This window comes from Labeo rohita, chromosome 9, assembly GCF_022985175.1.
Source record: "Labeo rohita strain BAU-BD-2019 chromosome 9, IGBB_LRoh.1.0, whole genome shotgun sequence".
NCBI lineage: Eukaryota > Metazoa > Chordata > Actinopteri > Cypriniformes > Cyprinidae > Labeo > Labeo rohita.
In genome coordinates, this window is record NC_066877.1 from 1,439,340 (window position 1) to 1,466,410 (window position 27,071).

Here is a 27,071-nt window from a genome sequence, read left to right on the forward strand (position 1 = left end):
ATTACAAGCCAGAGGGAGTGGAATTTTCCACATTTATAATACTAGTCAAAATAATGAAAGATTCACAAACTGTGCCAATTACATTTTATATCTAAAATATTTGCTAGCCAATAAAGTCAAACTCCATAATTAACTTACTAATCAGTAGAATTAATATGTAATAAGAAATCAGGCAAAGACATAAAGGTTATAATTAACAAGCAATTATGGGTCCAAAATCATTATAATGCACTTTGGTACATGCACTGTAAATGTGCTGAAATGTATAAATTCCCTGCTTGAAACTGACCTTCCAAGTTTTTTGTTAGATCCTTAACCTTTAGATAACCACCTCTCGTCATCAGGGCTGAGCTTATAAGTGGCAATAACCCCAATAAGAAAAGATCTGCAAACTGTCTCAAACTTATAAAAAACGATCCAGCGTAAATAGCTGACAGACTGCAGTGCTTCTAAGCCCCTGCTCTTTCAGCACTGTGGCTGCTTAGACCTCATCTGACTGTTTAATACCCTAATAGCTTTCCTGCCATTATTAAATCCTGTATGCATGGATACAGATTGTATTTCAGAGAGACACAGGCTTCCTGTTTGTCCACTTTATTAAAGACAAAAAGCAGACCACATAATATGAATTCATAACAAGACATTTGATGTACTTGTGCTCCAAAGATTGAGAGAAATACTGTGATTATGGATGCTGGTGGACCACGTCTAAACCTGAAAGCAGCTTACGGTGTGAGTTAAACCTGTTTATCAGGCAAAGCGTTGAAGTGAGGACAAGGATCTTATAGTGTTGGGATTAAACATTAAGAAATGAGCAGCTGGTGAGCACACTTCAAGAGACAAGAAAGACAAGATACCAGAAAACAATGACTCACTTAATTTTGAATATAGGAAAAGAAACAGAACTGGCTTAATTTAACAACCATATTTACACATTATTTGACCTGTTAAAGCAATGAATACCCCTTGTGTTATGAAAAACTTTTTTTTTTTTTTTTTTTTTTTTTTTTTTTTTTAAAGAGAAGAAGAATATACAGTATACAGTCAACAAAAGTGAACCACTGTTCCTAACATTCTTCAAAATGTAAGAAAATGATGATGATAGATAATGCATCATTTCCATATTTGAATATAACATTTCACAACTGTTATAATGTACTGTGATTTACTGGGGAACTGTGGCAATATCTGTTAGACTAAAATTTTTACTGTTAGCCTGTTCTTAAAGGGATAGTTCACACAAAAATTAAAATTTGATGTTTATCTGCTTACCCCAAGGTATCCAAGATGTAGGTGACTTTGTTTCTTCAGTAGAACACAAACGAAGATTTTTAACTCAAACCGTTGCAGTCTGTCAGTCATATAATGGCAGTGAATGGCTACCAAATCTTTGAGAGTACAAAAAAACTGCAATGGTTTGAGTTAAAAATATTTGTTTGTGTTCTACTGAAGAAACAAAGTCACCTACATCTTGGATGCCCTGGGGGTAAGCAGGTAAACATCAAATTTTCATTTTGGGGTGAACTATCCCTTTAAATCAACATTTACTGAAAACTGTGTCATAGCTCTGAAATGTTGTTTGTGTTTGGCACATTCAAACTTGCAGATGCATTGCAAGGTTAGCATTTGCCCTTACAGACATTAGTTGTATAAAATACATATGCAAAACATGGCATTTTGTGTTTCACGGAAGAAAGCAGGTCTCACCAGTTTAGAGGGACAGGGAGATGAGTAAATGATGACAGAGTTTTAATTTTGGGTTGAACTATTCCTTTCAAACTGGCTGTATGCTTACTACTGTACAAAGTAAGTGTCCACGTAAGTATACAAACACATCTGCACAGGTGCACAACAGATAGCAAGTCTGATGAGTAAACACCTGCATCCCTGCAGGAAAAAATAAAACTTTGTGTTCTGTTAAACGGTCAGACTCACCTCTGAGTGCAGGCAGGAGCGAGTGGTCCTTCTTGTTGTCACATTTGTTACACTCGCTGAAGTAGAGCAGCAGAAAGACGTCCACTAGCACCCAGACCAGAGAGGTGGTCAACACCACCTTACAGTATACAAAGCGTCTCATGAGCCCCTGCTGGCGTCAGGACCCCACAGATGGACGGATGAGAGGGACACCGGAGATGGGGCAGGGGGTGATGTGACAGAACACGCGCTGAGACGTCATCCCACTGAAGGATGACAAGAAAGATATAAATATTATTAGCATCCTTTTGTGCAAAACTCTTATCTGCTCATTGTAAAAGTCAATGTTTTAAAACCACTCTCATAATTTTAGACTAAATAGTATGCAAGTATATGTATGCAACTGCTTGCAGTCATGCAAGCTTGATTTCACACACTGTGCTCATAATTAGACATATTTTAAAATCCTTTTTTACACGGTCCTTTGCAAAACACTATGTATCATAGTGTGTGATTTGTAAATGTTGAAATTTACAACATACAGCCAGCTCAATATGTGCTGCTTTTCTGATGTAGTAAACTTGCTTGGTAGCCCACCTGGTACAGGAATGCATTTGCTATGTGGAGTGCTCAGGTTCAAGTCCTGTGAAATACTAGTTATGAAAAAAGAGCTCCATAACTTGTAGATGCAAGTTATATTGGCATGGTTGTTTCAGCAAATCGATTTTTATCTCACGTTTGCTATTGTTAACACTACAGGTTAGTCTTGAGGAGCTTGATTGGCCACTTCAGGTGTGTCTGATTAGGGTTGTAGCTAAACTCTTCAGGATAGTGGGTTCCCAGGAACAGGGTTGAAGACCTCTGTGACAGAGCATAAACTTTTAAGTGCCACACATGGGACATTTTATTGGATTAAAATCGAAACTTGCTCGACTTGTAAATTGCTTTAAAAATTGCAGGTTGGGATGCGAAATGACCTATTCAAGAGGTTCAAGAGCTGTTTTAAGACAAGCTAAGAAAATTGTTGCTGATGATACACACATTTTAGATGAGAATTTTAATATGTTACCCTCAGGGAGACGATTGAGGACTCTGATGTGTAAATCAATCACTGCAAAAATTATTTTGCTGCCAACTGTTGCAGAGAAGTGCAAAAATGAGGGGTTTGTTTGGCATATTTTAGCTTTGTAATATATGTGGTATGTGTAATTTATTGTGCTGTGTTGTAATGTGATATGTGAGTTAATATTTAATTCTGGCCATGTCATGGTTGTCCAAGATGAATTTCCCAGAAATGGGACAATAAAGTATATTCAATTTAATATTCACTTCAATTCAGTTCAGTTCAGTTAAATTCAATTCAATTCGAAAGTGCCCGAATATGTAAAATAACTAACATTATAAAAATGTAACAGATTGACACTTGTAACTGGTTCAACCTAAAACTGTAAACATCTTTAAACATTACCTTCGCTTAGACTCCAAATTAGACTTGCAAACAACAAAATATATGAAGGGTTTATAAAAGAGTACATTACATTTGATTATTTCATTTAATTAAAAAAAGCTGCTCAATGCTAGAAACTAAACTTTTGAAAACAGCTCAGCTACTATTCAAAATAATTAATTGTATTTATTTTGTATTAGTTTGTTACTTTACAACTTTAATGCCTACGCTGCAAGCGAAGGATGTGACACAACAAGATCATTTCTGTTATACTGTACGAAGTGCTGCTCTTGTTCTCTCTGTTCCTCCCACCCCTTATCTAGGCTCTATCCTGCAGTCTGGAAACAGTACACTCACTCCAGACTGTCTGTCCTTTTCCTCCAGGGAAAGCCTGGACAGCACACAGTGAACACAAACTCCAGAATCCATTCTATATATACTCAAAAGCACAAGCTGACAATGAACACTGGAAAGAGTAAAAGTAAAAGCTATCAGACAAACACAGACAGATGATTTCATAGCATTAAGACATGTTTATCAATAAGGTTTAAGGAATGTCTCAGCTTCAAAATACAGTATGGACAGCATCTGTGATGTGCTGTCAATTACCACAGAAAATTATCTGGATTTGTACCTCAATTTGTAAAAATAAACAACAACCATATTTGCAGTAATACACTAAAACATACGTTTACTGGACAAGACATTCCAGATGGTTTAAAATGTAAATGCGCAGCTAGTATTTTTGTTAAAATGCTTGCATAAATTATTTAGTGTTGCAGAAAAGTCCAGTGGCTGTTCTTCTGAAACACTGTGTATTTTTACATCTATCCTGTTCAACATCGTTCCCCATAGACTTCCAATTCAAGTCCATTATTGTACACATGACTTTTGCTTGGTAATAACAAGCATGTCTCAGACAGTGTGAACTCATGTTGAACTGTAAATATGTATATCTTTAAAAGGTAACACTTAACAATAAGATTTGATTTGTTAACATTAGTTACTGCATTAGTTAACATGTACTAACAATAGTACTAAAGCATGTATAAATCTTCATGTTAATTTCAACAATTAGTAATACATCATTAAAATCTGTCTCTTATTATTATTTAATGAACCTGAGCTAACATGAAATAACTAAAGATTAATAAATACTATTTCAAATTCATTGCTTGTTGTTAGTTATTGTTAACTAATGGGCCCTTATTGTAAAGTGTTACCCTTTAAAAAATAAAGACTCTCCCATGCCTTGTGTAAAAGAGATAAGAAATTCCCTGACAATATAAAAATCAACAAGGCAATAAAATGGGCCTATCTAATACTAAAAAAAATCAGTCATCTGACTCATATAATTGAATCAAAAGACTCACAGCACAAGCAAACGGGCTGTAATCTCAGATTTGATCACAAATGTTGTTGACCATCTGCTCGGCTGTCCAGGGCTGCAGTAGCACCAGGCTGAACTTCCCTTAGGAATAGCTGAGTTAACAAGCCTCAACAAATCACTGAAAAGCTCCAATCGTGATGAATATTAAATAGACTGCATGGTCAGCTGTCCTTGGCCTGTGCAAGCACCGTTCAAGATCTGAACAAATTATAAATAAATGGTGAAAGATTGCCTTTTTGATCGAAACAGGCAAGCATGTCTTTGCTAAAAATCCCTGAGTTTATTTTTTGAATTCGAATTTAGAGACTTTTTATAGGCAAATTTATAATGCAGAAAAATTAAAAGCCACACAGACTTTATTATTGTTCATGTTTATGGTTGTAGATCTCAACAAACAAAGTTTGACAAACAATGCATCCAGCAGCGTTTGTTTTACATACATTAATATCTCAAATCATGATGTGGAGTGTATGGGAATTTTTTAAAATATGGGTAAAATCCATAGAGAAAATTCCTTCATATTAACACAGCTGAACTTTTCTTATAAGTGTTAGAAAACAGTCACAACTAAAAGTTTTCACCTGCCAAAAATCCTATAGTTTTGAGCCTGAGTCATCAGATTCAAAAAGTTGAAAATTATTTTCACTGTTGTTTTGAGTGTCAAATGTCAAAGAGCATCTGAGTCAAAGGACAAATCTAATTCGGTGCATGCGGTATTTCCAGGAAGGTATTCATACTACAAACCTGCATACAGTACCACTGCTGTTCAAAAGTTTGGTGTCAGTAAGATGTGTGAATGCTTTTGAAAGAAGTCTCTGCATCTGAATAAAAATACAGTAAAAATTAAAAAAAAAAAAAAATGTCTGACAGTACACAATTCCTGAAGCAGAAACGTTTGACTTGGGCCAGTAAGCAACTGCTTACTAGTTCCTTAGCAACTTATCAATACTGAACAACTACTGAACACATTTGCAACTTACTTCCGGGCACATTCATTTAAGCAATGCAATCCAGTGTCTTAAGGCTGTATGGATGCATGAGTGCTAACATTTCTAATCTATTTGTCCTGCTGTTGGACGTAGCAGTGTAGGATGTAGTCCTTATCAAACAGAATGAGGCATCTGTTTTTTGACTCCAGTATAGACATCTTCATTGATTATGATGAGTACTACACCAGATGTGATGCTCTCATCTGGTGATGAATTGAGAAAAGATAATCACATTTTCTTTGAGAAGTTTAAAAATTAATCTAAAAAATAAGTGTGAAATTTAATTATCTGAAATATTCCAGGCTCCTTTGCTTTTAAATGTCTGCACTGTTTGATTTCAGACTGGTGTAAAGGTCTAAAAACTCAGCCCTTCGGCTTGGGGTGTACAGTTACCTCAAAGCTATTATCATTAGTCTCCTGAAACTCAAAACCCAAGGAAAGCATTGACTGGGTCTTAATTAAGAGGCTTTCAGTTAACATTGGGCCTTTGCGTAGTCTGTTATTCGCAGTTTTGTAGCTGATGAGAACTTGTTCATTTGTAGCCATAATTATTTGACAGTAGTCAGTGACTATTTTAGCTTTGCAGAATTTTAAGACATTGTCTCAATGTCAAATGTCAAACAGCTAATACCATATAAAGACAAAAAAAGCAGAACTGATACAGAACAAGTTACTTTACCTACGCATCTGAATAAATGTAGACACGCAGACATAAGAACAGTGAGGTTACAGAGTATTGAAATTGCCAAACAAGACTAAGAAGCCTACATATGTATTGGATAGAGCTAGCATGATTTAGAGCCTAAGAAACAAAGTAATACTCAAGCATTGCCTTTTGATTGTGTGTGTGTGTGTTTGTGTGTGTGTGTATCTACCACCTGTAGTAAGAATATACAAGCATTCTTGTGTAAAGACATCTATGTTTCAGTGTCTTAACAGTAATTCTGGAATTTTTTTGCATTTGTCTGCTAATACACCAGATGTTGTTGTGATTAATGAGGAGCGTAGAGAAGTGTTCATTCTGGAGGTAGCATGCACTTGTGACTCTAGTATGGAGGAAGCCTTTATGACTAAAGTCATTAAATACCAACCACTCCTAAATATTATTACGGAGATAGGTTATCGGGGTCGTTTATCTGTTTTTATATTTGGCAGCTTAGGACATATACATAGGTTGGTTGTGAGAGGGCTTCAACAACTTGGGATGCCAAAAAAGAGGGCTAAACAGTTAGAAAAGTATTGTGCTTTGTCTGCTATCATAGGCAGCCGCCATATATGGTGGAGACGTTGTTATGTATATCCATAACATGGTGATATGCTTAATATTGTGAAGATCTGTTGTAAGCTACTGGTCCATGATTTTGTACATGCATCTTATTGCATCTGTAATATTTATGTCCCTGTAAATTATTTTCTTTTAAGTGGATTTAAATAAATTGTTAAAATGTGTTTATTTTGTTTTGTTTTGTTCTGTTTGTTTGTTTGTTTTTACAAAAATCACTTCCATTGTTTCCACTAAAATCACTTACTTCAGAAAGTTTCAGTGACAAAATGTACTTAGGTTCCTAAGTCAACTGTTTTCACATTACGTTAAAGACGAACACAATTTTTCTTAAGGTATTTCTTTATGCAGGGATGGTGGCCTGTATATCCAAACACACACACACACACACACACACCTGTTTAGATTCACACAACATTTCTGAATTCATGTGCAAGGAAATATTTTAATTTCTCTAAATAAATAAATGATAATTGTATGTTCTGGACGTGCATCAAAAAATAAATAAATAGCTTGTGGTCATTTACTGAACATCATTTAACCCCATACAGCTAACTGGCAGGCAATTAATGAAATAAAGGCTAGCTAAATGTCAAAAAAGTCACAAACTGACATGTGATCATTTTAAAATCTTTTTTAAAGGCCCTATGTATAATTATTGCTGCTGGTTGCATTGTAAAACATGCTCTTTCACAATCTTCAAAAAGGTTTTAATTTTCATTTAAGAACAGCATTTTTGTCAGCTTAGTGAATTCAGGCAAACTGTGCCAATTTTTTGACACTGAGATGATTAAGAAAAAAGTCCCATTTATCCTGAATTCTTCCCTATTTTTAGCATTTCCACTCTTACCACTTCAATTAGAAAATGTCAGTTATGCTACGGTGATTTCTAAACGTGTATTTGCAAATTGTACAAGCCCCAAAAACACAAGTTTAGATGTTAACCCCCAAGGATTTTTTCCCCCTTATAGCCTGGATGTTTTTGGTTTGGGATCGTACAGAACAGATGCTGACATCTGCATTTAATATTTAAGGAAGTGTTTGTTTTACATGTCAGGCAACGACACTTCTGTACTTACTGAATGAAGACTGAATGACACCTTGAGCCCCTGATGACCAGCCAACAACGTGTTGCGTCTGTTTGCTCTTATTTATAATTCCAATACGATTTCATTCGTATCTCTTCTTACGAGTATAAACACCGAAGAACGACATAGTCCCACTGCAATATAAATAAATAAATAAATAAAGATAACAGGCCGGATTTATTTAGCCCAAAAAATCTCGAGCTGTCCCTTTCAGCCCTTCCTCTGTGACAAATGATGCTGCATGCATTCTGCCCACTGCATCACTGGCCAGATGTCATCCCTGCAATCAGATGATAATGCTGGAGCCGTGTGTCGTATGCCAGGTTTCAGGTTATGTCTTCGTATGAATAAACATTTGTCTGCTCTTAGAAATGCTTTCATATGATGTCGGTATCTTTCCGTTTGGGCTATTGGATTTAGGATGACTGGAGACAAGAGGCGTGTCCATCTGAAGACACCAATGCGCAAGTGCGCCGAGGACATCTGGTACATGTAGGCTATTCCTAATGACAGCTCTTTCGCCGGGGAAAAAGACAATGATTGTACTTGTGATGCTTAGCGTTATTATTACCAATCATTCAGAATAATAAGAAGTCGTTAAGATTCTGGACAATGTTATCTTTTACTGCTACAAAACTGATTAACTGATTGCATCACCTGATTTCACATCCTTGTTACTTGAGGACATGCTAAAATGTTAACAACATGTTTTGATTAAGTTTCGTATGTTTCGTAGCCTATTAATGATTACAGCAATGATATTTAATTTTATGCATAGCCTAAATGGTAAGACATAATTGATAGTTGCACTTACCCATACATGGTGCATTTTTGCTGTCCAGAGCACAGCGGCGACACCTGCTGTTAGAGAAACGAAAAAAATAAAATAAATAAATAAACAAATAAATAAATAACCAATTTAACCATTTAACAAATAGGAGTTTTAGGTTGCATTGATGTCCAACCAGCAGATTGTGTATTTAAATACATTGAGATGTATTTGAGATTTACTTCTCACAGACCTCAAAGCTTCACGTTTAATTGCAGTTCAGTTGTATTTACACTGCAGTTGTATAAATAATGTCATGAGATTAATGTTTTAAATATAAAATTGTGTGCAAAGATTGATTTATCTGCAAAGTACCTTTTAAAAATCAGCCTACCTAAGAAAAAGCTGTTTTAAAGGAAAAGTGTGGTCACCAAATATTAAACTGATTTAGATAATATAAGTTAATTGATAAAATGTATTTATGAGTTTACAATATTTATGAAGTGCATAAACTTGGAGTTCTTCTTAGGATTTAGTCTGTCTCAGTTGCTTCTGCCTCTTCATCTAATCCCAGATTGACTCAGTGACTTGATGGTGCGTGGGTCATACCATCTGTTGCAAGACTCATTCAAACATCTCGCTGGACTACAGTATTTACAAAAGAATGTGGAAATATACTACTCTGGCAGTAATTATATGATTATAAACAAAGATACCTTTTCCTCCAGTTTTTTTTTTTTTTTTTTTTTTTTTTTTAAATCATAAAATATGAAATGCTAAATGAAGTACACCACTGCTAAATCCAGCCCATGCAAACCATAATACAAGACAAAGTATAAACATCAGTATATTTGTTCAAAGACTCAATACATAGGATTTAAAATACAACCAAAAAACAAACACTCACGTATTTTTAAAATGTCTTTTTTGTGAACCATATCAGCCCTAGTGTCTTCCAGTGACCCACGTCATCCTCAGTGTTTAGTTTCATATAAATCTGAGCTGTTGCTAGAACAAAAAGTCTTTATTTTTATGAAAGAAAACACTGATACATATAGAAATGTGTATGTACAGGAAAACACTACTGTGTAGCTGCCAGTGCATGGGGAATAGTTGCCTCCAGTTTTCCTGGGTTTTCATTCATATAAATTGGCCAATTTGATGTAGCTTTATATACTTTGAGCTGGACAATACATACACAGAACAAATATAACTATTGGTTTTAGGATTGACAAGCAATCTACAATAAAAGAATGATAATAAAAGCATAATAATCTGCATTTTTTGTATGCTTGTGGGGGGATGTGATCCATCTGTCTATCTAAACTAAAGGATTATCTGTTATTGTTTACACTCTCTTATGCACCTGCAATGACTAATATTTTAGAAAAGTTTAACAGCACTTAATTAAATGTATAAACCCAGGCTATATTTTAAGAACTATTACTAAATTTAGACAAAGTATTGTGACAAGGTGGATTGTGGATTGTCAAATATTTTTGCTCATATATGCTGAAATTATGAAATACTGACCACATTCAAAAGACATTTTGAGAAAAAGACAAAAATTACATTGATTACTGCATCCATTGTGTGATTATTTTGCAGTCTATTATTAGACTTTTTTCTCAAATCTGATCTTGAAAAGTTTTCACTTAGTTAAAGAGATTTCACTGTTTGACTCCTGATCACTGTCTGTCCACCACAAGCTTTTCCATGATGAATAATCAAACAGGGCTTTGCCCCCTGTTGTCTGTAGTGATTTAAAAAGTCACTTCTTTAAATTCAACCTGTTTAATTTATGAAGACTGGCCAGCAGATGGAGACATTGATGTCCTAATATTAGAGAACGACAGAAGTGTTGACTCATGGATCTTGTGTGTTGACTCATGGGTTTGGCAAAACAGTTTAAAATAAATGTTCACTGAGCGATAAACAAATGGTACAAATGTTCTTTTGATGTTTTACAACACTTTCCTTTTGACCCAGGACTTTATAATAGTGTGAATCATACAGGTGACTCTTGAAATGTGAAACCTTTAAAAACTATGGGGTACGCATATGACTTATTTGTGCTGTTTTCTCAGTTTTTCAGCTCAAGTAAATAAATAAGCAAGCAAGCATACATTTCAGTGATATCTAACATATCTTTTAGAAACTAAGAAATCACGGTTTAGTATGCCCCAGTTAGTCCCTGCAGGTAGGTAACTATACCATCTATCTGCAAAAATCATATTTGCAATACAATTATAATATAAATGTCCATTTTAATCATTTGTGCTTGTACTAGATTGTACTTGAAGCACACACGTGGCTTATTACGTGATTATTAAACTGTCCGTTGTTTTAGATATTCACCAGAGGACTATGATAATGCTACAAGTTTTGCTATAGGTGGCGCCACAAGGCGTGAACTTGTGAGTAGGGGAAATCGTAGTCACCTCCCATCGGCTCTTTCGGTGCCTTTAACCGAGCAGGTGTGATGTTGAGCAGAAGAGATCTGTGTAGTTACAGTGGATCAGAGCAGGAGCGCGTCATGGGACGCCAGTGCCCCAAAGAAGAGACGCTGGATCGCTGCGCCTGACTTTAAGGACACTTTTTACGCAATTTCTCATGTGTTCAGACTCCCAGATCGGAACTGCCTGAATTCTTGGACTTTTCAAAGTATTCTTTGTGGACGGTTTTTTGAACAGTAGACATGAATTCTACATTTAACCAGACGGACAGTGGAATCTTCTCCAACCGGACTGAGGAGATCCTCCTGTGCTGTAACTTCTCTTCGGTGGTGACGGATAACGGCTTCACGGCGGCCGCTCCGGATGAGAGGAGCCTCTTCATCATGAGAATAGTTCAGATAGCGGTGATGTGTGTGCTCTCCCTCACCGTAGTCTTCGGGATCTTTTTCCTGGGCTGTAACTTGCTGATCAAGTCGGAAGGGATGATAAACTTTTTGGTAACGGACCGGAGACCCTCCAAAGAGGTAGAGGCAGTCATAGTGGGTGCGTACTAGAGACATGATGAGGATTATGCACTGCCATAAAATGAAGTTTGCGTACCACCTGATGGACATGTATTTTGATGGCCTCTTGAAACAGGACACAGTGTTATTTGACCCGCTAAAAAGCTATTATTTGGAAATCAACTGAATGCACTCTCCCCATTTTGCCCACACGCCTTTTCGCTTACATTCAAGCGCTTCATTAATGAGACGAACCACCCAGATTTCAAATCAGATACAGGCATGGAGTCTTACATTTGTCATTGAAAATATTTATATGTGCAAACACAGGGGAGCTGTTGCACATTCACTGTTTTGTAATGATTATGGATCTCCTGTCTGTAAAGCACATTGTAAGCACTGCACGGACTAATTATTTGTTGTTTAGCCAGATCAAAGCATCATGTTTAATACAATAAATTCATATTTCGAATAAAATGTTTTTTTCTCTCATTTGTTTTTATTATCATCTGTGCTCCTTTTTACGGGTATTTTGTGGGAGGTGTAATTACAAGATAAAGTGAGCTTCATGTGGTAACATTGATGATCTAAATCAAACATATTATTTAGGCTTAAATGTCTGAAGAAAAAACTCAATGTACTGGACAATCAATGTCATTTTAAGGGTCAAAACAAGTGTCTCCTTAAAGTAAACACAACACGTATTCTCCTTTATTTAAGACAAGTGTCTTTGAAAATAGTTTGCTATTTCTTGCAGTACATTTGAGTTTTAGATTTTATCCTGACATCTAGACTGATGCATATCCAGTACTGCTGCGGCAGTACTCAAGCCTTAATAAAACTTTGTAGATATTTTCTGTCAGTATAGTCCTTCTTTTACCTGCACCCACAATTTCAAAGATCAGATTTATTTTCACTGTTATTTAACTAACTGCATGTTGAGTGATATAACATTAATATAGCAGTAAGTGAACAATAAGCAGTATGTATTTTCCTTTACCATCTGCTTGTGCCTGTACTTTTCAGTTGTCCTGCCCTGAAGGTAGACACAGTATGATATTTGGGGACATTTATAAATAACACTCTGCAAGACAATTATACACACAATACACCATACAGACCTTTTTTCCAAACCAGATAAATCTAAGACGATTAGAGAAATTCCAAAGGTTTTTTTTTTTTCCCCACAACTTAAATTACAGCATATAAATTCTTTAGGTGATCAATTAGTTCAAGTTTGTAGATTGTTTGTTTGAATGCACAATTAAGCAATGCAATGGTGCTTTTTAAAACCAAGTAAAATGGGCTTTCTGTTGCTCAGGTTCGGATAATTAAATTGAATTCATCAGTGGTTTGAGTTCAAAGGTAAACTAATTAAATTCAGCTAGCTGTTACCTAATCAGACAGCATTACAGCCCATCCTGTTTCAACATAGCTATCAATAATCATGATGTTTTTATTTTAATGTGTAAGCATAGACCTGTAATTTTTCATAATGTTGATATCACCAAGATTAGACTAAATTAGCCTGCACGAATGGGTAAATCTCTTCTAAATGTGTTTACCAGGGCAGGCAGAGGGTTGTTGATGAAGGAGGCCTGCCACTTTTAAGACACATCTATTTATAAGAGTGTCTGTGAGAGCTGAGAGCTTGTTAACTTCACAATGAATAATTTTGCAGCCGCCGCATCAGTACTGAGCCAGACACTATGCAGTGACATCAACTTTAACAGAGAGAACCAGCCTGTTTGTACAATCATGATTTTGCACTTCCCCTGAGAGATACGTAAATATTCAGAGTGGCTTTCATTTTTAATTCTGTCTAATAAAGATCCAAAAAAAAAAAAAAAGGAAAGAAGGAAGAAGAAAATGCCATTATACTTATTAGCTGACTCATAACATTTATCTTTGATTTAACATTTGCAGAGATATTTTAGTCCTATTTGTGTGATTTGCATTAAGTACTTCCAGGGCACTTAAAGTGCATCTCATTTTGAAGTTGTTGATTTAGAGTATGTTTATTTTAAGGCAAGTTGCATTACAGAAAGTGAGTGCATTATTATTAGGAATTGCTATTTGTCCATGAACATTTACTTTATTTATTGCCATCTGATTTTGAACAGAAGCTATCCACTAATGTGCAGCTGTAGTGTACTTCAAATTTTTAAAGTTTTACTTAAGTACAATTTCATGACTAAGTTCACTTAAGCGCAATTGTAAAATGTGCACTTATGACATTAAATGTTATATTTTAAAATGCGTTTTATTATGTTTTATTAATCTTTTGTCATGCTTAAACAAGTACACTTGTTTTGCTATGTTGACTAACAAACTAAAGCACATTTGACCTTACTTAATTTTAACTGCAGTACTTGCTATTCAGTGTTAAAATTATAATGCATGTTCATCATTTACAAATGTGTGAATACAAATATTTAAATAACAACAAAAGTTTCAATATATAACATTAATGTATATTAACGTTTACAATAAATGCTTGTCAGTACATTTTAGTAGTACACTTTAACAAAAACTAATTTCAGACAATAAAGATAATTATAAATGAACATATACAGATGTACTTAAGTCCCACTAAAGTGGGTCAAGAAGCACTGTTAAGTTAAACTAATTTATTATCAAGTTAATAAATTCACTGTTTTTAAAAGTATGCTAAAATGTACTTTTTTCATAAAGGTAGACATGTAAACTGTCTCTTGAAAAGTAGTTGTTGTCAGAGTTTTAATGTTTGGTATGGGAAAAAACTTGGCTGGCTTTCTGACTGAGTGAACCGGCCTTAAAATAGAGAAGATATTGCCTTCCTCATGTCATGTCACTCTAGTCATGAGTCTGATGGCAGGATGGCAATCGAAAGGACATGGCGGCGCTGACACGAGGGGAGGCGATCGTTTCATGATTATTCTGCATGACTACATCTAACCACCTCTCCTTCATTGTGTTCTGTGTTGAATTTTTTTTTTTATCTAGACATTGGTGTCACATGGCGTAGACATAGACTGGAACATGTAGATGTCAGAGACTGGTGTCAATCCAAAAACGGGTGCACAGTAAGTCTCCTTTTTTTTTCCAGAGGTGAGTGATGATTACATGACGGCGCCCTGAGCTCAAGCTCATCCATCAGCTGATTGGCAGAAACGCTCAGAGGCTCAGTGGGGCTCATCAATGATCATGATGTTGATTGACAGCTCTAGACGGCACTATGACAGAGCCATCATTTTTGGTCTTGGTGTTTTTCATGTACCTTTGAGAAAGAGAATTGTCACATGTAATATTGTAGAACTGTTCAGAAGAGTTTGAGTTGTATTTCATAGGTTTTAGGAATTTTGACTGGAGAAGATAAAAAAGCATTCTGATCTCCTACTTGCAGTGAGTGTTTTCTTTTTCCTCAGTAGAACTGTAAAGATCATTTTTAGTTTAAATCCTGGTCCTTGGTGATTCATAAAATGTTAGTCAATGGCTACAGTCACTTTGAGAGTCAAAAAAAGTATACCAGGCAACATAAAATAAATTAATTCCTGCAGCTCCTGATGATATACTGAGGTCTTGTGAAGAGAAGCAATTGGTCTGTGAAAGAAACTGAACATTATTCGCATCATAGCTGTAATCCAGAGCCTCTGGCAAACAGGGAAGTCTGATTCTTTTATACAGTTTGTTTCATGAAACTGGTTCAAATAACCGATCCACTGATGCATCATAGGATCATATACAATAGACTGGAATATTGGCTCATTTTGAGTTGTTGTGACTGTTTCACTTCATAAGACCTTGACATATCATCAGGAGCAACGAGTATTAATTTTGTGTTGCCTGATATGTTTTTTTTTTTTTTTTTTGGACTGTCAAGTAAGGGTAACTGTTAACTTGCAGTTTTGTGAATCACCAAAAACTGTTATTTAAGGGGAGACTAGTGGAAAGAAAACACCCAAAAGACACTGTTAAGTGTTTCTTTTATAGCACTTTATCTACACTCTTAAAAATAAAGATGCTTAAAAGGTTCTTCACAACAAGAACCATTTTTGGTTCCACAAAGAACCATTCAGCCAGGTTCTTTAAAGAACCATCTCTTTCTTACCTTTTTACAATCTGACGAACCTTCTTTCGCCACAAAGAACCTTTTGTGAAAAGAACCTTTTCTTCAGATGTCAAATGTTCTTTATGAAACCATTTAAACAAAAAAGGTTCTTCTATGGCATTGTGAAGCACCTTTATTTTTAAGAGTGTATTTGTGTCAATAGATTTCAATTACAATATATATTTTTAAAGGTTTTCTCAAAATGAGTTTTTTCTCTTACACTGAGCCATAACTCTCCACTTCAGTAGCACTTACGCACACCAAACTTTACATTTTTATTTCTGTCTGTATCCTGAAGGTTTTTACTGAGGGATTTGTTCAGATACATTTTGCTTGATTTTATGTTTTATTTCCCCCAAAATTTAAAAAATATATTGTTTTTTCTGAATTATGGAATGGCAAAATGAGATTCCCTCTGTGAAAAAAATGTAACAAGAAAACTGACTTCATCCAGTGTTTAGCTTTTTGTACTAGAAATGTATGAACATTAGCACATATATAATTCAATAATGCCTCATTTGCTTATTTAAACCTAACATTTTAGAAAACTTGTAATACAAAAGAATGTTTGCAATTATCAATGTAATCAATCAACTGGGTGATAACTATTAGTTTTTTGTTTTGTTTTTTTTCATCGGCAGTGTCTCACCTTAAGCTAAAAATCTTCTTTACCATTCTACTGAATAATTCTACTGAAGTAAATTAACAGCTACTTTTCATTTAAACTATCCTTTAACTGGTTTCAAAACAGTACCAAATGAAAAGTATTGTTCATGAACATATCTTTAAAATTAACAATTGTAATTTGTCTTTGTTAAACAAGGTAAATGTATTTATTAATTATTCAAGTAAATTATGCATAATAACAAGCAACTAACACTAAAACAAACCCAAACCCTAGATCTAACGTAAGTCCATGATATTAATAATTAATATTACACTATTAAAAATAAAAGTTCCAAAAGGGGGGCTTTGCGCTAATGCCATAGAAGATCATTAAAAAAAAATAATAATAATAATAAAATAAATAATAATCTAAAGAACCTAGTCCACTATAACGAACCTTTTGTGCAATGGAAAGGGCATTACATTTTCTTCCTGGAATCACTGATGCCAAAAATAACTTTATAATAACTTATTTTTGTAATCACACTGTATCAGCACATTAAAGTGACATACTAAAGTGTGACATTAAATATTTAAATGTATTTGGTTTATTATTGGTTTCTGACTATCACTTGTTTTAATTCTGTCTGATGTTAATCATGATGTATGCTGTCAGCAGCCACAGTTCACAGACAGCACCACAACATGTTTATCCTAGGTGCAAGTGAATCTGTATTTAACATTGTCTAAGTTTGTTCTTCTTTTGACTTTACATATTCATCTTGCAGTATCTCTGCTGGCATCTGCCTGATGTACTGTAACTTCTATGACAAATCCGTGGCAAAATGTCATAAAATTTGACGGGATATTATTTTTCTTTTGACAATTTTTTTCCCCTAAATCTGCTTACCATTTTAGTTTTTGTCCTTAACTTTCTTTAGTGGAGAGCATTCTCTAAGATAAATGTGAAAAAATATATGTGAAAAGACGTCAGTAAAACAACAACAACATTTATCTCTGTTGCTCCTGAGCTGCAGCACTCACATTGCTGCTGAGAACAATTTGTCTGAATTCACCTATGATGTTTGATGTTCACCTATTGCACAGAATGATTTCACTTGAGCTGATGTTCTTTTGATTAATTGTGCAGAAGCAACTGGCAGGGTGATATTGATCATAAAATCTATTTGGACAGAGAATCATGCTCAGCCCCTGTTCTTACACAGTGCTGCATCTAAACTGACTGGGATTATAAATTGGGCCTAACTTTGTTCCTAGTTCCTTTGAAGTTTTCTCCTCGGTTTCTAGCAGATATTTTGAATGCCTTTTGAGTTAAAAAGGACAAATGCTGCATATTGTTTACACAAGAGTTAAAATATTTCAAATGTTTAGTTTGTTTACTCACTTGTGATGCAACTGTGTTTATCACTTGTGCTTGATTGTTTACTTTAGGGATTGCAGTATTACACTGTGTGCTAACCAGGGACAATTTTCCTGTTCATACTAAAACAAAACTGCTGCACAACTACTGTGATGTTTAAAATACAGTTAGATGCAGGATGTGACTGTGGACAGAGATCTCAAAAAGATTATAACCCTTTGTAAAAAACTCATAGAAGGGTCAGATATGCCACCAAAGTGCTTAAACTCGCACAAAATTACTGTTGGTGGGAAATCTGAATTGTATAAAGGTCAAAAATGAACACAATGAACAAATGTTAATTGCCAACAAATAACCACCAAATGCAGCCTGATAACCGAACAATCAGCCATGGCATTTACCATTGCTGAGTGAAAAGATGAAATTCAGGCAATACGAGGTACTGTAAGTACATTGGAAAGATTTTCTAAGGTTACTGATGCTAATAAAACCCCTTGCACTTGTAGTATAATCAATTTCTTAAATGCATATTTAAGAAAGATAATACTTTACTTTACAGATTATACTTGCAGATAATAAAATGAATGAAATGAAAGGCCACTTTTAAACTGTACTAAATGTACACCTTCACTGTTTCTTGAGTGCACATTTAAGTACACTTTGCAATAATTTAAAAAGAAAAGTTTTACTTTCAAGATAATTTTAAACTCTGAAGTTTTAACTTCAGGTATAACTAACATGCTAAAGTAAAGAAAAGTACTTGATAATATTTTAACTATTATTTAACTGTAGGGTCATATTACATTACAAATCATTACATATTTTAAAAGTCCTACAGTGCAACTTCATTATTACAAATGTGCAATTAGAAAGAATATATGGCATGCTAGTTTCAATAGAAATGACATTAAAGTATGTTTTAGTTTAGCAGTAAACTTAAACCATAATTTCAACAGAAGTAATTAAGTCCCACTTAAGTGGTAAACACACATAGTTCAGCTAATTGCATTACAACTATAATACATTTCATTTAATTGCAGTTAATATGCAGTTAAGTGTCTAAAATCATTGCATTCAGTTTTAGTTATTTCAAAGTATATTATTTCCATAGGAAATTATATTTTAAGAGTATACTTCTTTTTCACAAAGGTAGTGAACCAAAAATCAATAGCTTGACCAAACACCACTCATATTTTCTTCAGTAAATCTAGTAAAGCCACAATACATTTATGACTTTACAATGAAACTGCCAAAAGGTTCCCAATAACTGCTGAAACAATAATAAAAACACTCAAATCTCTTATCGCAGTGTTAGCTTTCCCAGTCAACTCCTGGATAATATATGATGCATTCGAGCGGTGGCCTTATCATCTACTGAGGTGTTTAATAGCGCTATACATTATTTATAATCTGCTTGTCTCAGTCAACACGTCTCTTGTCTTTGTGCTGTTTATGTTTTAGCTCATTCATATTTCAGCATGTTTGCCGTACGGCAGGTCTTCAGCAGAAGCAGCTTGGCAGTGGAGGTGTCATACTTGAACCATGAGGGACGACAACAGTTGATGACTTTGAAGATTAAGGTGGCTCTCCGGAGAGTCTGAGCTATGGCAAACATACAGAAAAGTGTGTAAATGTGTGTGTGTGTCCGGGAAATACTCGACTGCATCGTCATGGCAACCTGACAGCTGTACCACAGGTGGTTTGTACGGGAAACAGCAAGGATGTAGCAAGTCTGTATCATTCTGTAAGAACTGAAATAGTCCTGCGTGACTGGAGCATTTGCTCACTGGCACTTTCTGGCAGGCTATTTAACTTTCTAGGTGGTATTTACTGGCCCGAGTCGAAAGAGCCCACCCACTCACGTTTTCTTGTCCTTAGATATTAGATCTCTTTAGATATTTCTTGGGCCCTATAGATTCAGTATGAGTCAACTAAGTAAAAAAATAAATAAAATAAAATAAAATAAAATTATCAAACTAAATCAAATGTTAATTAAATGCTAAATTAAACATTTTCTATTTATAAACATTTTCAATTTATCTTCCATCTTTTCATAGATTTGTAGTCTATGGAATTGTATTGTTTTATTGTCCATCAGTCAATTTTTTTTTTTTTTTTTTTTGATAGTATTGTATAGGATAGGACAAGAAACTTAAAAGAGCATATTGCTGGGAAATGGCAGATTCAGCCTGAAGTCATCTGGCATGTGCGATGACGAGCCACTAAGCTAAGCAATTTTGTAGCTTTTTCCATGGATCAGCGATTTTGCTCTAAGTTCCTGATAATGAAACTTCAAGAGTGCAGATAACGGAGTTATCTTCCCAAGAGTGCAGAGGTGTTGAACTGTCCGTTTGTGGTCTGTATAAAATATATACGAGCGCTTTGGCTGCTACATTACCCAGGTCATCTCAACATGCTGCTTATAGGTCTGGTTTAACTGTCCCAAACAGGGGAGAATGTAATATATTGCTATCATTTCATAATTTTATAGTTTCAAAGGTGGTAAAACTTTATCTTCTGTCTCCAGACTGTGTAGGGATGGTGCTGGCAAGACAGATAACAACATTATCCAGGTCATTTTCCTTTTTGAGGTAAAACAGACAAAATTAAAGAAATATTTTCTCTCAGCGATGAAGTAAATCATCCACAGCTGCAGTGCTGTTTTAAGTATCTCTCTATCTAATTCTTTCTCTCATGTCACTAGGTTTCAGGCGCATCTGTGTGATTTTTTTTTTAACATTGAGTCTGTCTGTAGACTGTAAGTGCAGATCGTCTCTCTTTTCTGCTTCATCATGACTGCTCCATCTATATTTTAGTTTACATGAGTTACTGTTCCTTCCTATGTGTGTAATGTGTTTAAATAATTTCTGTGCTGTGTGTTGCTTTTGCAGGGTCAGTTTTTGCAGTGGTTTGGATTGCGATGTACTGGTACATACATTTGACAGGCTGTCATTTTAATTAAATGCACCATTTGAGAAACTCAGTGTATTTTGTTCCTGCTCAGAAAAACTCTGTGGTACACGTAGCATCCCAAGTTGTGTAGTTGGTGGCCTTGATGGTGTATTTAGTGATAGATGAATTTTTAATTTGTATCTACTAATTTATGCATTTGTTGGCACACGTTCCCCCTCATACTGGCTGGCATGGCTTTGAGGGAGACCATATATGCCAAATGGTGATGAGACCCACAGCACATGACAATACTGGGCTTTCAATGCTGGATAATTTCCTGCCGGTGACACCATTTGATTGGTGTATGTGTTGTTAACATAGTGCTATATTTCAACGAGAAATGTCTTTCTGTAACCACTGTGAACCCCAAAACTCTAAAAACCAGTTAGCTCTATGAACAAAATAAGCTGGCTACCATCTAAGGCTTTTATTTTAGGTATAATAATACAAGGTGTATTAACACAAGACAATATGATGAGCTTCTTGTGGGCTTCTTGCCCACACGTTAATTCGTGTAGACTACATTGCTTTGATGTGTATGTACCTGTCACTTGCGATAATTTTACCAGTGCTTGTGATTGGTTGCATGCACATACACATTAGCTCACATTTAACCAGTGCACAATGTGACAACGCTTCAGGGTTAATCGATTCAATGAATTATGAAAACTATTAAATGAAGAGCGAACTGGGAGCTGAAAGAGCTGATTGTTATTGTTGGGCTGAGCCAAATGATCACTAATCACTAATCCAGAATGTTTTAAAACATTTATTTTAGTTTAATCTTCACTGTCATTTAAAGTTCATATAGTACCCATTTTGTTTGCCTCTATATTTACATTTGTCAGCTACTCAACAGCAGTGTTGTGAAAAGTTACTTTTAAAAGTAATGCTTTATAATATTGTGTTACTTCCTTAAAAAAAGTAACTAATTACGTTACTTTTGATGGAAAATAATGTGTTACATTACTTTGTTATTTTTTATTACTTTTTGAATCTGGGCAGGGCTTGATTGTTGGTTTTTAATATAAAAAGCACTACTTTTGGAATATGTGACCCTGAACCACAAAACCAGTCTTAAGTAGCAGGAGTATATTTGTAGCAATAGCCAAAAATACACTGTAAGAGTCAAAATTATAAAAAAAAAAATGATTAGGATTATATCATTAGGTCATATTCCATGAAGTTCTTTTGTAAATTTCCTACCATATATAAATCAAAACTTAATTTTTGATTAGTAATATGCATTGCTAAGAACTTCATTTGGACAACTTTAAAGGCGATTTTCTCAACATTTTGATATTTTGCACCCTCAGATTCTCAACTGGCTGTATTTCGGCCAAATACTGTCCTATTCTAACAAGCCATACATCAGTGGAAAGCTTATTTATGTACAAATCTTAAAAAACTTTTGTGGTCCAGGGTTATATATGTAAAAGCCCTTTCACACCAAAACTGAAATGAATATGTCTCAGGCTAAAGGAAATTTAAATTCACGTCTGTACAGTAGACCCCAGGAGAAAAAAGGTTAACACTCTTCAGGAATAAAAAAAAAAAAAAAAAAAAAAAAGAGACACAAATGTTAGTTTAGCTAAAGTAATTTTTGCTTAATGCTGAATCTGTTTTTGTGCAAGTGAGATAAGTAAATGTTGTCACATTTAGTCTAGAACTACAGTAAGCATTATGTTTACACAGTGTACACAATGCCTCTGCATTTACTCCCGAATTCTCTCAACTTGGGGACAGGAGACTTGTCAGTCAGTAAATGGGAAAACAAAGTAACTTGCATTACTTATTTGAAAAAGTAACTTGTAAATTCAAAAGTAATGCATACTTTACTGCTGTCTTCTAATGTAATGTCTTCCAAACATTTCTTCTGATTGACTTAGCAGTAAATGTTTTTAGCGGTCAGTTAAATTCAGGTCAAAACAGAAAGCAAACCCTCCAAACTTGCCAGTGCTATTTTTACCTCTAGTTACTGTTTTAATTGGGACGTGCTGTTCTTTCAGAACTGGAATGTTTGGTAATGAGTTCTCTCACCAGATGATGATGATGTTCTGTCTTTATTGACTACTATACAAGGGCATAACCTCCACAGACACTCTCAACCCAACATGGTCAGTCAATTGGTTTTCAGTGACTGATGATTAACTTTTAACTAAGGACTATAAATGTAATTGCTAACTTATGTAGTACTAAAATGTATAGAGAACATCAACGATTATTATATTTACATTTTTTTTTAAGCTTCACAATAAGCTGCTGACAGCCAAAGGCCTTCATGAAATTTTAATGCATTAAATAAGTTTAGCGATTAAAGATTTACTACTACAGACTGATATTTATAAAATATATCATTATGTTTTCTGCTGGCAAATGCAACTAAAAGCACAATAGAATATGATTATTGTTGTGCATTGTTTACATCACTGCACCACAAAAGTGCGCACAGACTAAAGATGAACAGAGCATAGAGAACTACATTATTTTAACAGTATCCTACTTACACATACTGCATGTGCTTACTATATCCAACCTTATCCAACACTAACCCTATAGTAACAACATTTTGTTAATTAATAACTACAAGGACACCTTATGATAAAATGTAACCAGTTTTTATTTTTATTTCATCAAGACAGATGGTTGTGGTTTAAATGCTCCAAAACATTGCATAAAAGACCTCAAGGAGACCATATGGACGTTGATATGATTTGGCAGTGAGTTTTTGATGGTGCTTCATGGTGTCTTGTACAGTGTGAAGAAGTGAAGATGTCTGCTCTTGACTGCTGAGTATTCCACATGTGGACCTGACCCTACATCTCTCTCTGAGTTTTGGTGGTGACTGAGGAGGCTTTTGAAGGTCATTAAAGTGTCTGTAGGGGAGTGAAAGAAGAGGTGTTCTCAGTCTGTGGGTTTGACAGTTTCAGCTAGAGGTGCATCAAGCATACAGCTATTCAATCTCTTTAGGCAAACATTTTTTATTACAATGGGACCTTTTTTTGTTTCGGCAAGACAAAGCCCCGTACACAAAGTGAAGTAATGATTTACTAAATCAACACTGAACTGACTATAATGCAGAACTGCTTCTAACTGAACTTGCTGAAAATTCACACTGTTATTGATTTGAACTGAGCCAATGCTAAATTGACTTGATTTGAACAATGACACTGTTGTCTTTTAAAGTTGCTTTACAGCAGAATCTGAATTACTGCCATAGTTGCCATAATTGATTATGTTATTTTTCCTGTTTATCAATGTGAAGTTGCTGGGACACAATCTGTATTGTAAACACTATAAAAATAAAGGTGACTTGACATGTCAAGAATGATTAAACTCCACTGAATACCTTTTGGATGATATTGATAGCTGACTATTAGCTAGACCACAACCAACAGCCAACATTAATGCTTGACCCCACTGATGCTCTTGGGTCTGAAAGCTGCAAACACCAGCACTTAGCTTGTATTAAAAAAAAAAAAAATAAAAAAAAAAAATAAAATTAAAAATTAAATCCATTAAAACTGTTTTGTTGGTATAAATTTGTGCATTTAAGTTGATGCAGTGATCTCTGAAATAATATTTCTGACTTGGATAAAACCTGTTCTTATAAATTTTAGGTTACCAATTTTTTTGTGTGTTAGGGAGGACCAACTCCCCATTAATGCCCATGGTTTTGAATATATGCTTATATGCTTAAACAATTAACTTAAAAACTATGTGCATTACTGGGGAGTTTGTCCACGTTTAAACATACTTTTTATAATGTATGTAGGTCTGTCTTGATTGTATCATATATTAGTTAAAAAAAATCTTTGGATCTATGGAAAAAATCTCTATTATCATCATAAAATTAATCAAAATTATTATTTGACATAAAAAAAAAAAGTTCTTTAAGATGACAGCTGCAGGTCATCACCTCTACAGTGCAGTGCATACAGTCTATTGCAAAACGTGAATTGTCACATGAAAATATTTGAATAGTCAAGAATATAGAAAATCCCCTGTGATGAAATGTGAATGGAAGTGAGAGTGTCTATGATTTGTGAATGTGTGATTTCTCTGGATAGCTGCGGTGCCACCTGGACACTGTCATGGCCTGTCATCGTAGTGACAGCACGGCTTCCCACAACACCTGGTCACAGCAATTAGCAACACATGCTGTGTCTGCATGAGTGGGGGTCAACTCTAACCTCATAATCTCAAGAGCGGACAAAAATAAAGCAATAAGGTTTTGCCATTGCTAGCGATTCTTCTTCACTTAGGCACTTTAAAATCTGCTGGTTTGAAGCATGTCTCTTGATTTGAAGGATCTCACTGCTGTCATGAAGTTGAAGCCATCTTTTTACTGCCTGAGACCTCTAGTTACAAAATCATTCATCCCAAAATAAAACTTCAGTTTGTATGCGCCTCCAGTATATTAGTATGAGAGCAAATGCATTTAACTTATTGACCATAGTGTGATCAATGAATGAAAAGCAACCTATATAGGATAAATGACCACCAAAACTGGGAGGAAACATATTATGATGATTTTTACTGACTTGTGTTTTTCCTTTATACATATCATTTTGTCATTATTTTATTCAGATAATACAAATGTTTTGAGAACAAATGCAAAGTTTTGGGGGAAACTTTTAATATAGGCATTGTGTTGTATCTTTACTCTACAAGAATGTTTTTAAGTATACCATTGTTGTATCGTCAGATTATCATTTTATCTCTGATTTGACATGTAATGTGTAATCTTGACAAAGGGCTTTGCATTGTATTTGCATGAATAAAAAATAGCTGCCAAGGAGGCTCTAATGCCATGTTTTTATAATGCAGAGAGGTCTGGTTTGATTTTATGTTTTCGTAATTGTAATCATAAACCATGGCAACAAAATCTTTATCAGTTTTAAATATTAATAAATTATGTACATGCAGAGGCTTGGATAAGAGAAGCAGAGAGTGTGTTTTTTTTTTCTAGCCCGGTGCTCAGACTTTACATTGGTACGATTCCAGCTATCGTTACACTTGTGCCATTGGCTACATGACTTTGTACTGAAATAGGGTAAAACTGAAGATCAATACAGCATGTATAAATCCATGTTGTTTTCCACTGTACTGCTTCTGTCCACTCACGTCTCATAGATCACACCAGCAGCTGTACACAGATTCACACGCGACCATGCTAACACTACTGGAACTCAGCTTTACTACCTCAATGAACACAAAAATACAGACACATATACAAAGAGTTTTACACACTTACACATGCACAAAGAGGCTTTTATATAACAGTACCCTCTCAAAGTAGCCTGTTAAAGAAATTTGTCAAATTAGTTTAGACTGTTTAAAATGTCACTTGGCCTACACCAGTCCTGAGAAAGCCTTCAGTGTGTTATGTGTACTGTGAACTACAGAAGTGACATTTTGTTTTAACATTTCTGTGTGGTGAGTGAATTCAACTGTCTGCCCTTTCTTTGATGAACATACCATTCATTCTCTTTCTTAAGAGGAATATACTGAAAGCTAATAAAATGGCTGATAGATTTTATAGATCATGCTTACCCCATTAATCAACACATAACTGGCTGCATATCAACAAGGCATGCTTGGAGTTAAAAAAAATCAGCCACGTCATGATGAGGTAGGTGGAGAGAGGGACTATTTTGTATAAACACTACAAACTAACAATGTGAGTATAATGTGCTAAAGTCTGTAAAACCTCATGTTGTATCTGCAGTGTGTAGCACCTGCAGCTCTACTACAGTTATTGAATAATGGAGCAGTTGTTAGATACCAAACCCACAGTTTATGTGAGTACAGCAATGCACAGTGCATTCCCAACATGAAGTCAACATTTATATGGAAGCCATAAAGAGACTAGCTAAAAATTGCCTGTTTATTTTTAAAAATAAAATGTCATCCAGCGAGTTCAGTTTGCATCCGGTTTCTACATTGATACCTAGCTATTTTAATAAGACCACCTACAAACAATATATGAAGTCCTAGGCAACAATTCACACATCTTGTGTTTAAAAATGCCATGTAAGAGAGGGGTGGGGTGAGCAGTAGCTCATTATCATTTAAAAAAACATGCATCAAAATGGGTCGCTGTAAACAGAGCTGTTTTTGACAGGATAAAAAGGGTGTTGCTTTACACGACCACAGGGAATTTTAAGCAAAGTATGTTACAGACATACCAACTTGTGGAAA

At 34.9% G+C, this 27,071-nt stretch overlaps 2 protein-coding genes across 3 annotated transcripts in view; one reads left to right on the forward strand and one right to left on the reverse strand.

Moving 5' to 3' along the window:
- galnt13 (UDP-N-acetyl-alpha-D-galactosamine:polypeptide N-acetylgalactosaminyltransferase 13) overlaps positions 1–8,558 on the reverse strand; it is a 53,081-nt gene extending 44,523 nt beyond the window's left edge. For both annotated transcript variants that reach the window (XM_051119262.1, XM_051119263.1), the window contains exons 1-2: positions 8,102–8,558; positions 1,936–2,180 (exon numbers count right to left, since the gene is read on the reverse strand). In XM_051119262.1, coding sequence (XP_050975219.1) covers positions 1,936–2,077 — 142 coding nt within the window. In that variant the 5' untranslated portion in view covers positions 2,078–2,180; positions 8,102–8,558. The remainder of the gene's footprint in view (positions 1–1,935; positions 2,181–8,101) is intronic.
- A 2,769-nt stretch (positions 8,559–11,327) lies between these two features.
- On the forward strand, positions 11,328–12,330 carry rprma (reprimo, TP53 dependent G2 arrest mediator candidate a). Its single transcript, XM_051119265.1, has one exon. It carries the CDS (start codon positions 11,578–11,580, stop codon positions 11,887–11,889), a length of 312 nt encoding a protein of 103 aa, XP_050975222.1. The 5' UTR covers positions 11,328–11,577; the 3' UTR covers positions 11,890–12,330.
- The last annotated feature ends 14,741 nt before the right edge of the window (positions 12,331–27,071 follow it).

Bases quoted from the DNA above. Each gene is read 5' to 3' on its own strand.
- rprma (XM_051119265.1), top strand. From the start codon at position 11,578: ATGAATTCTACATTTAACCAGACGGACAGTGGAATCTTCTCCAACCGG.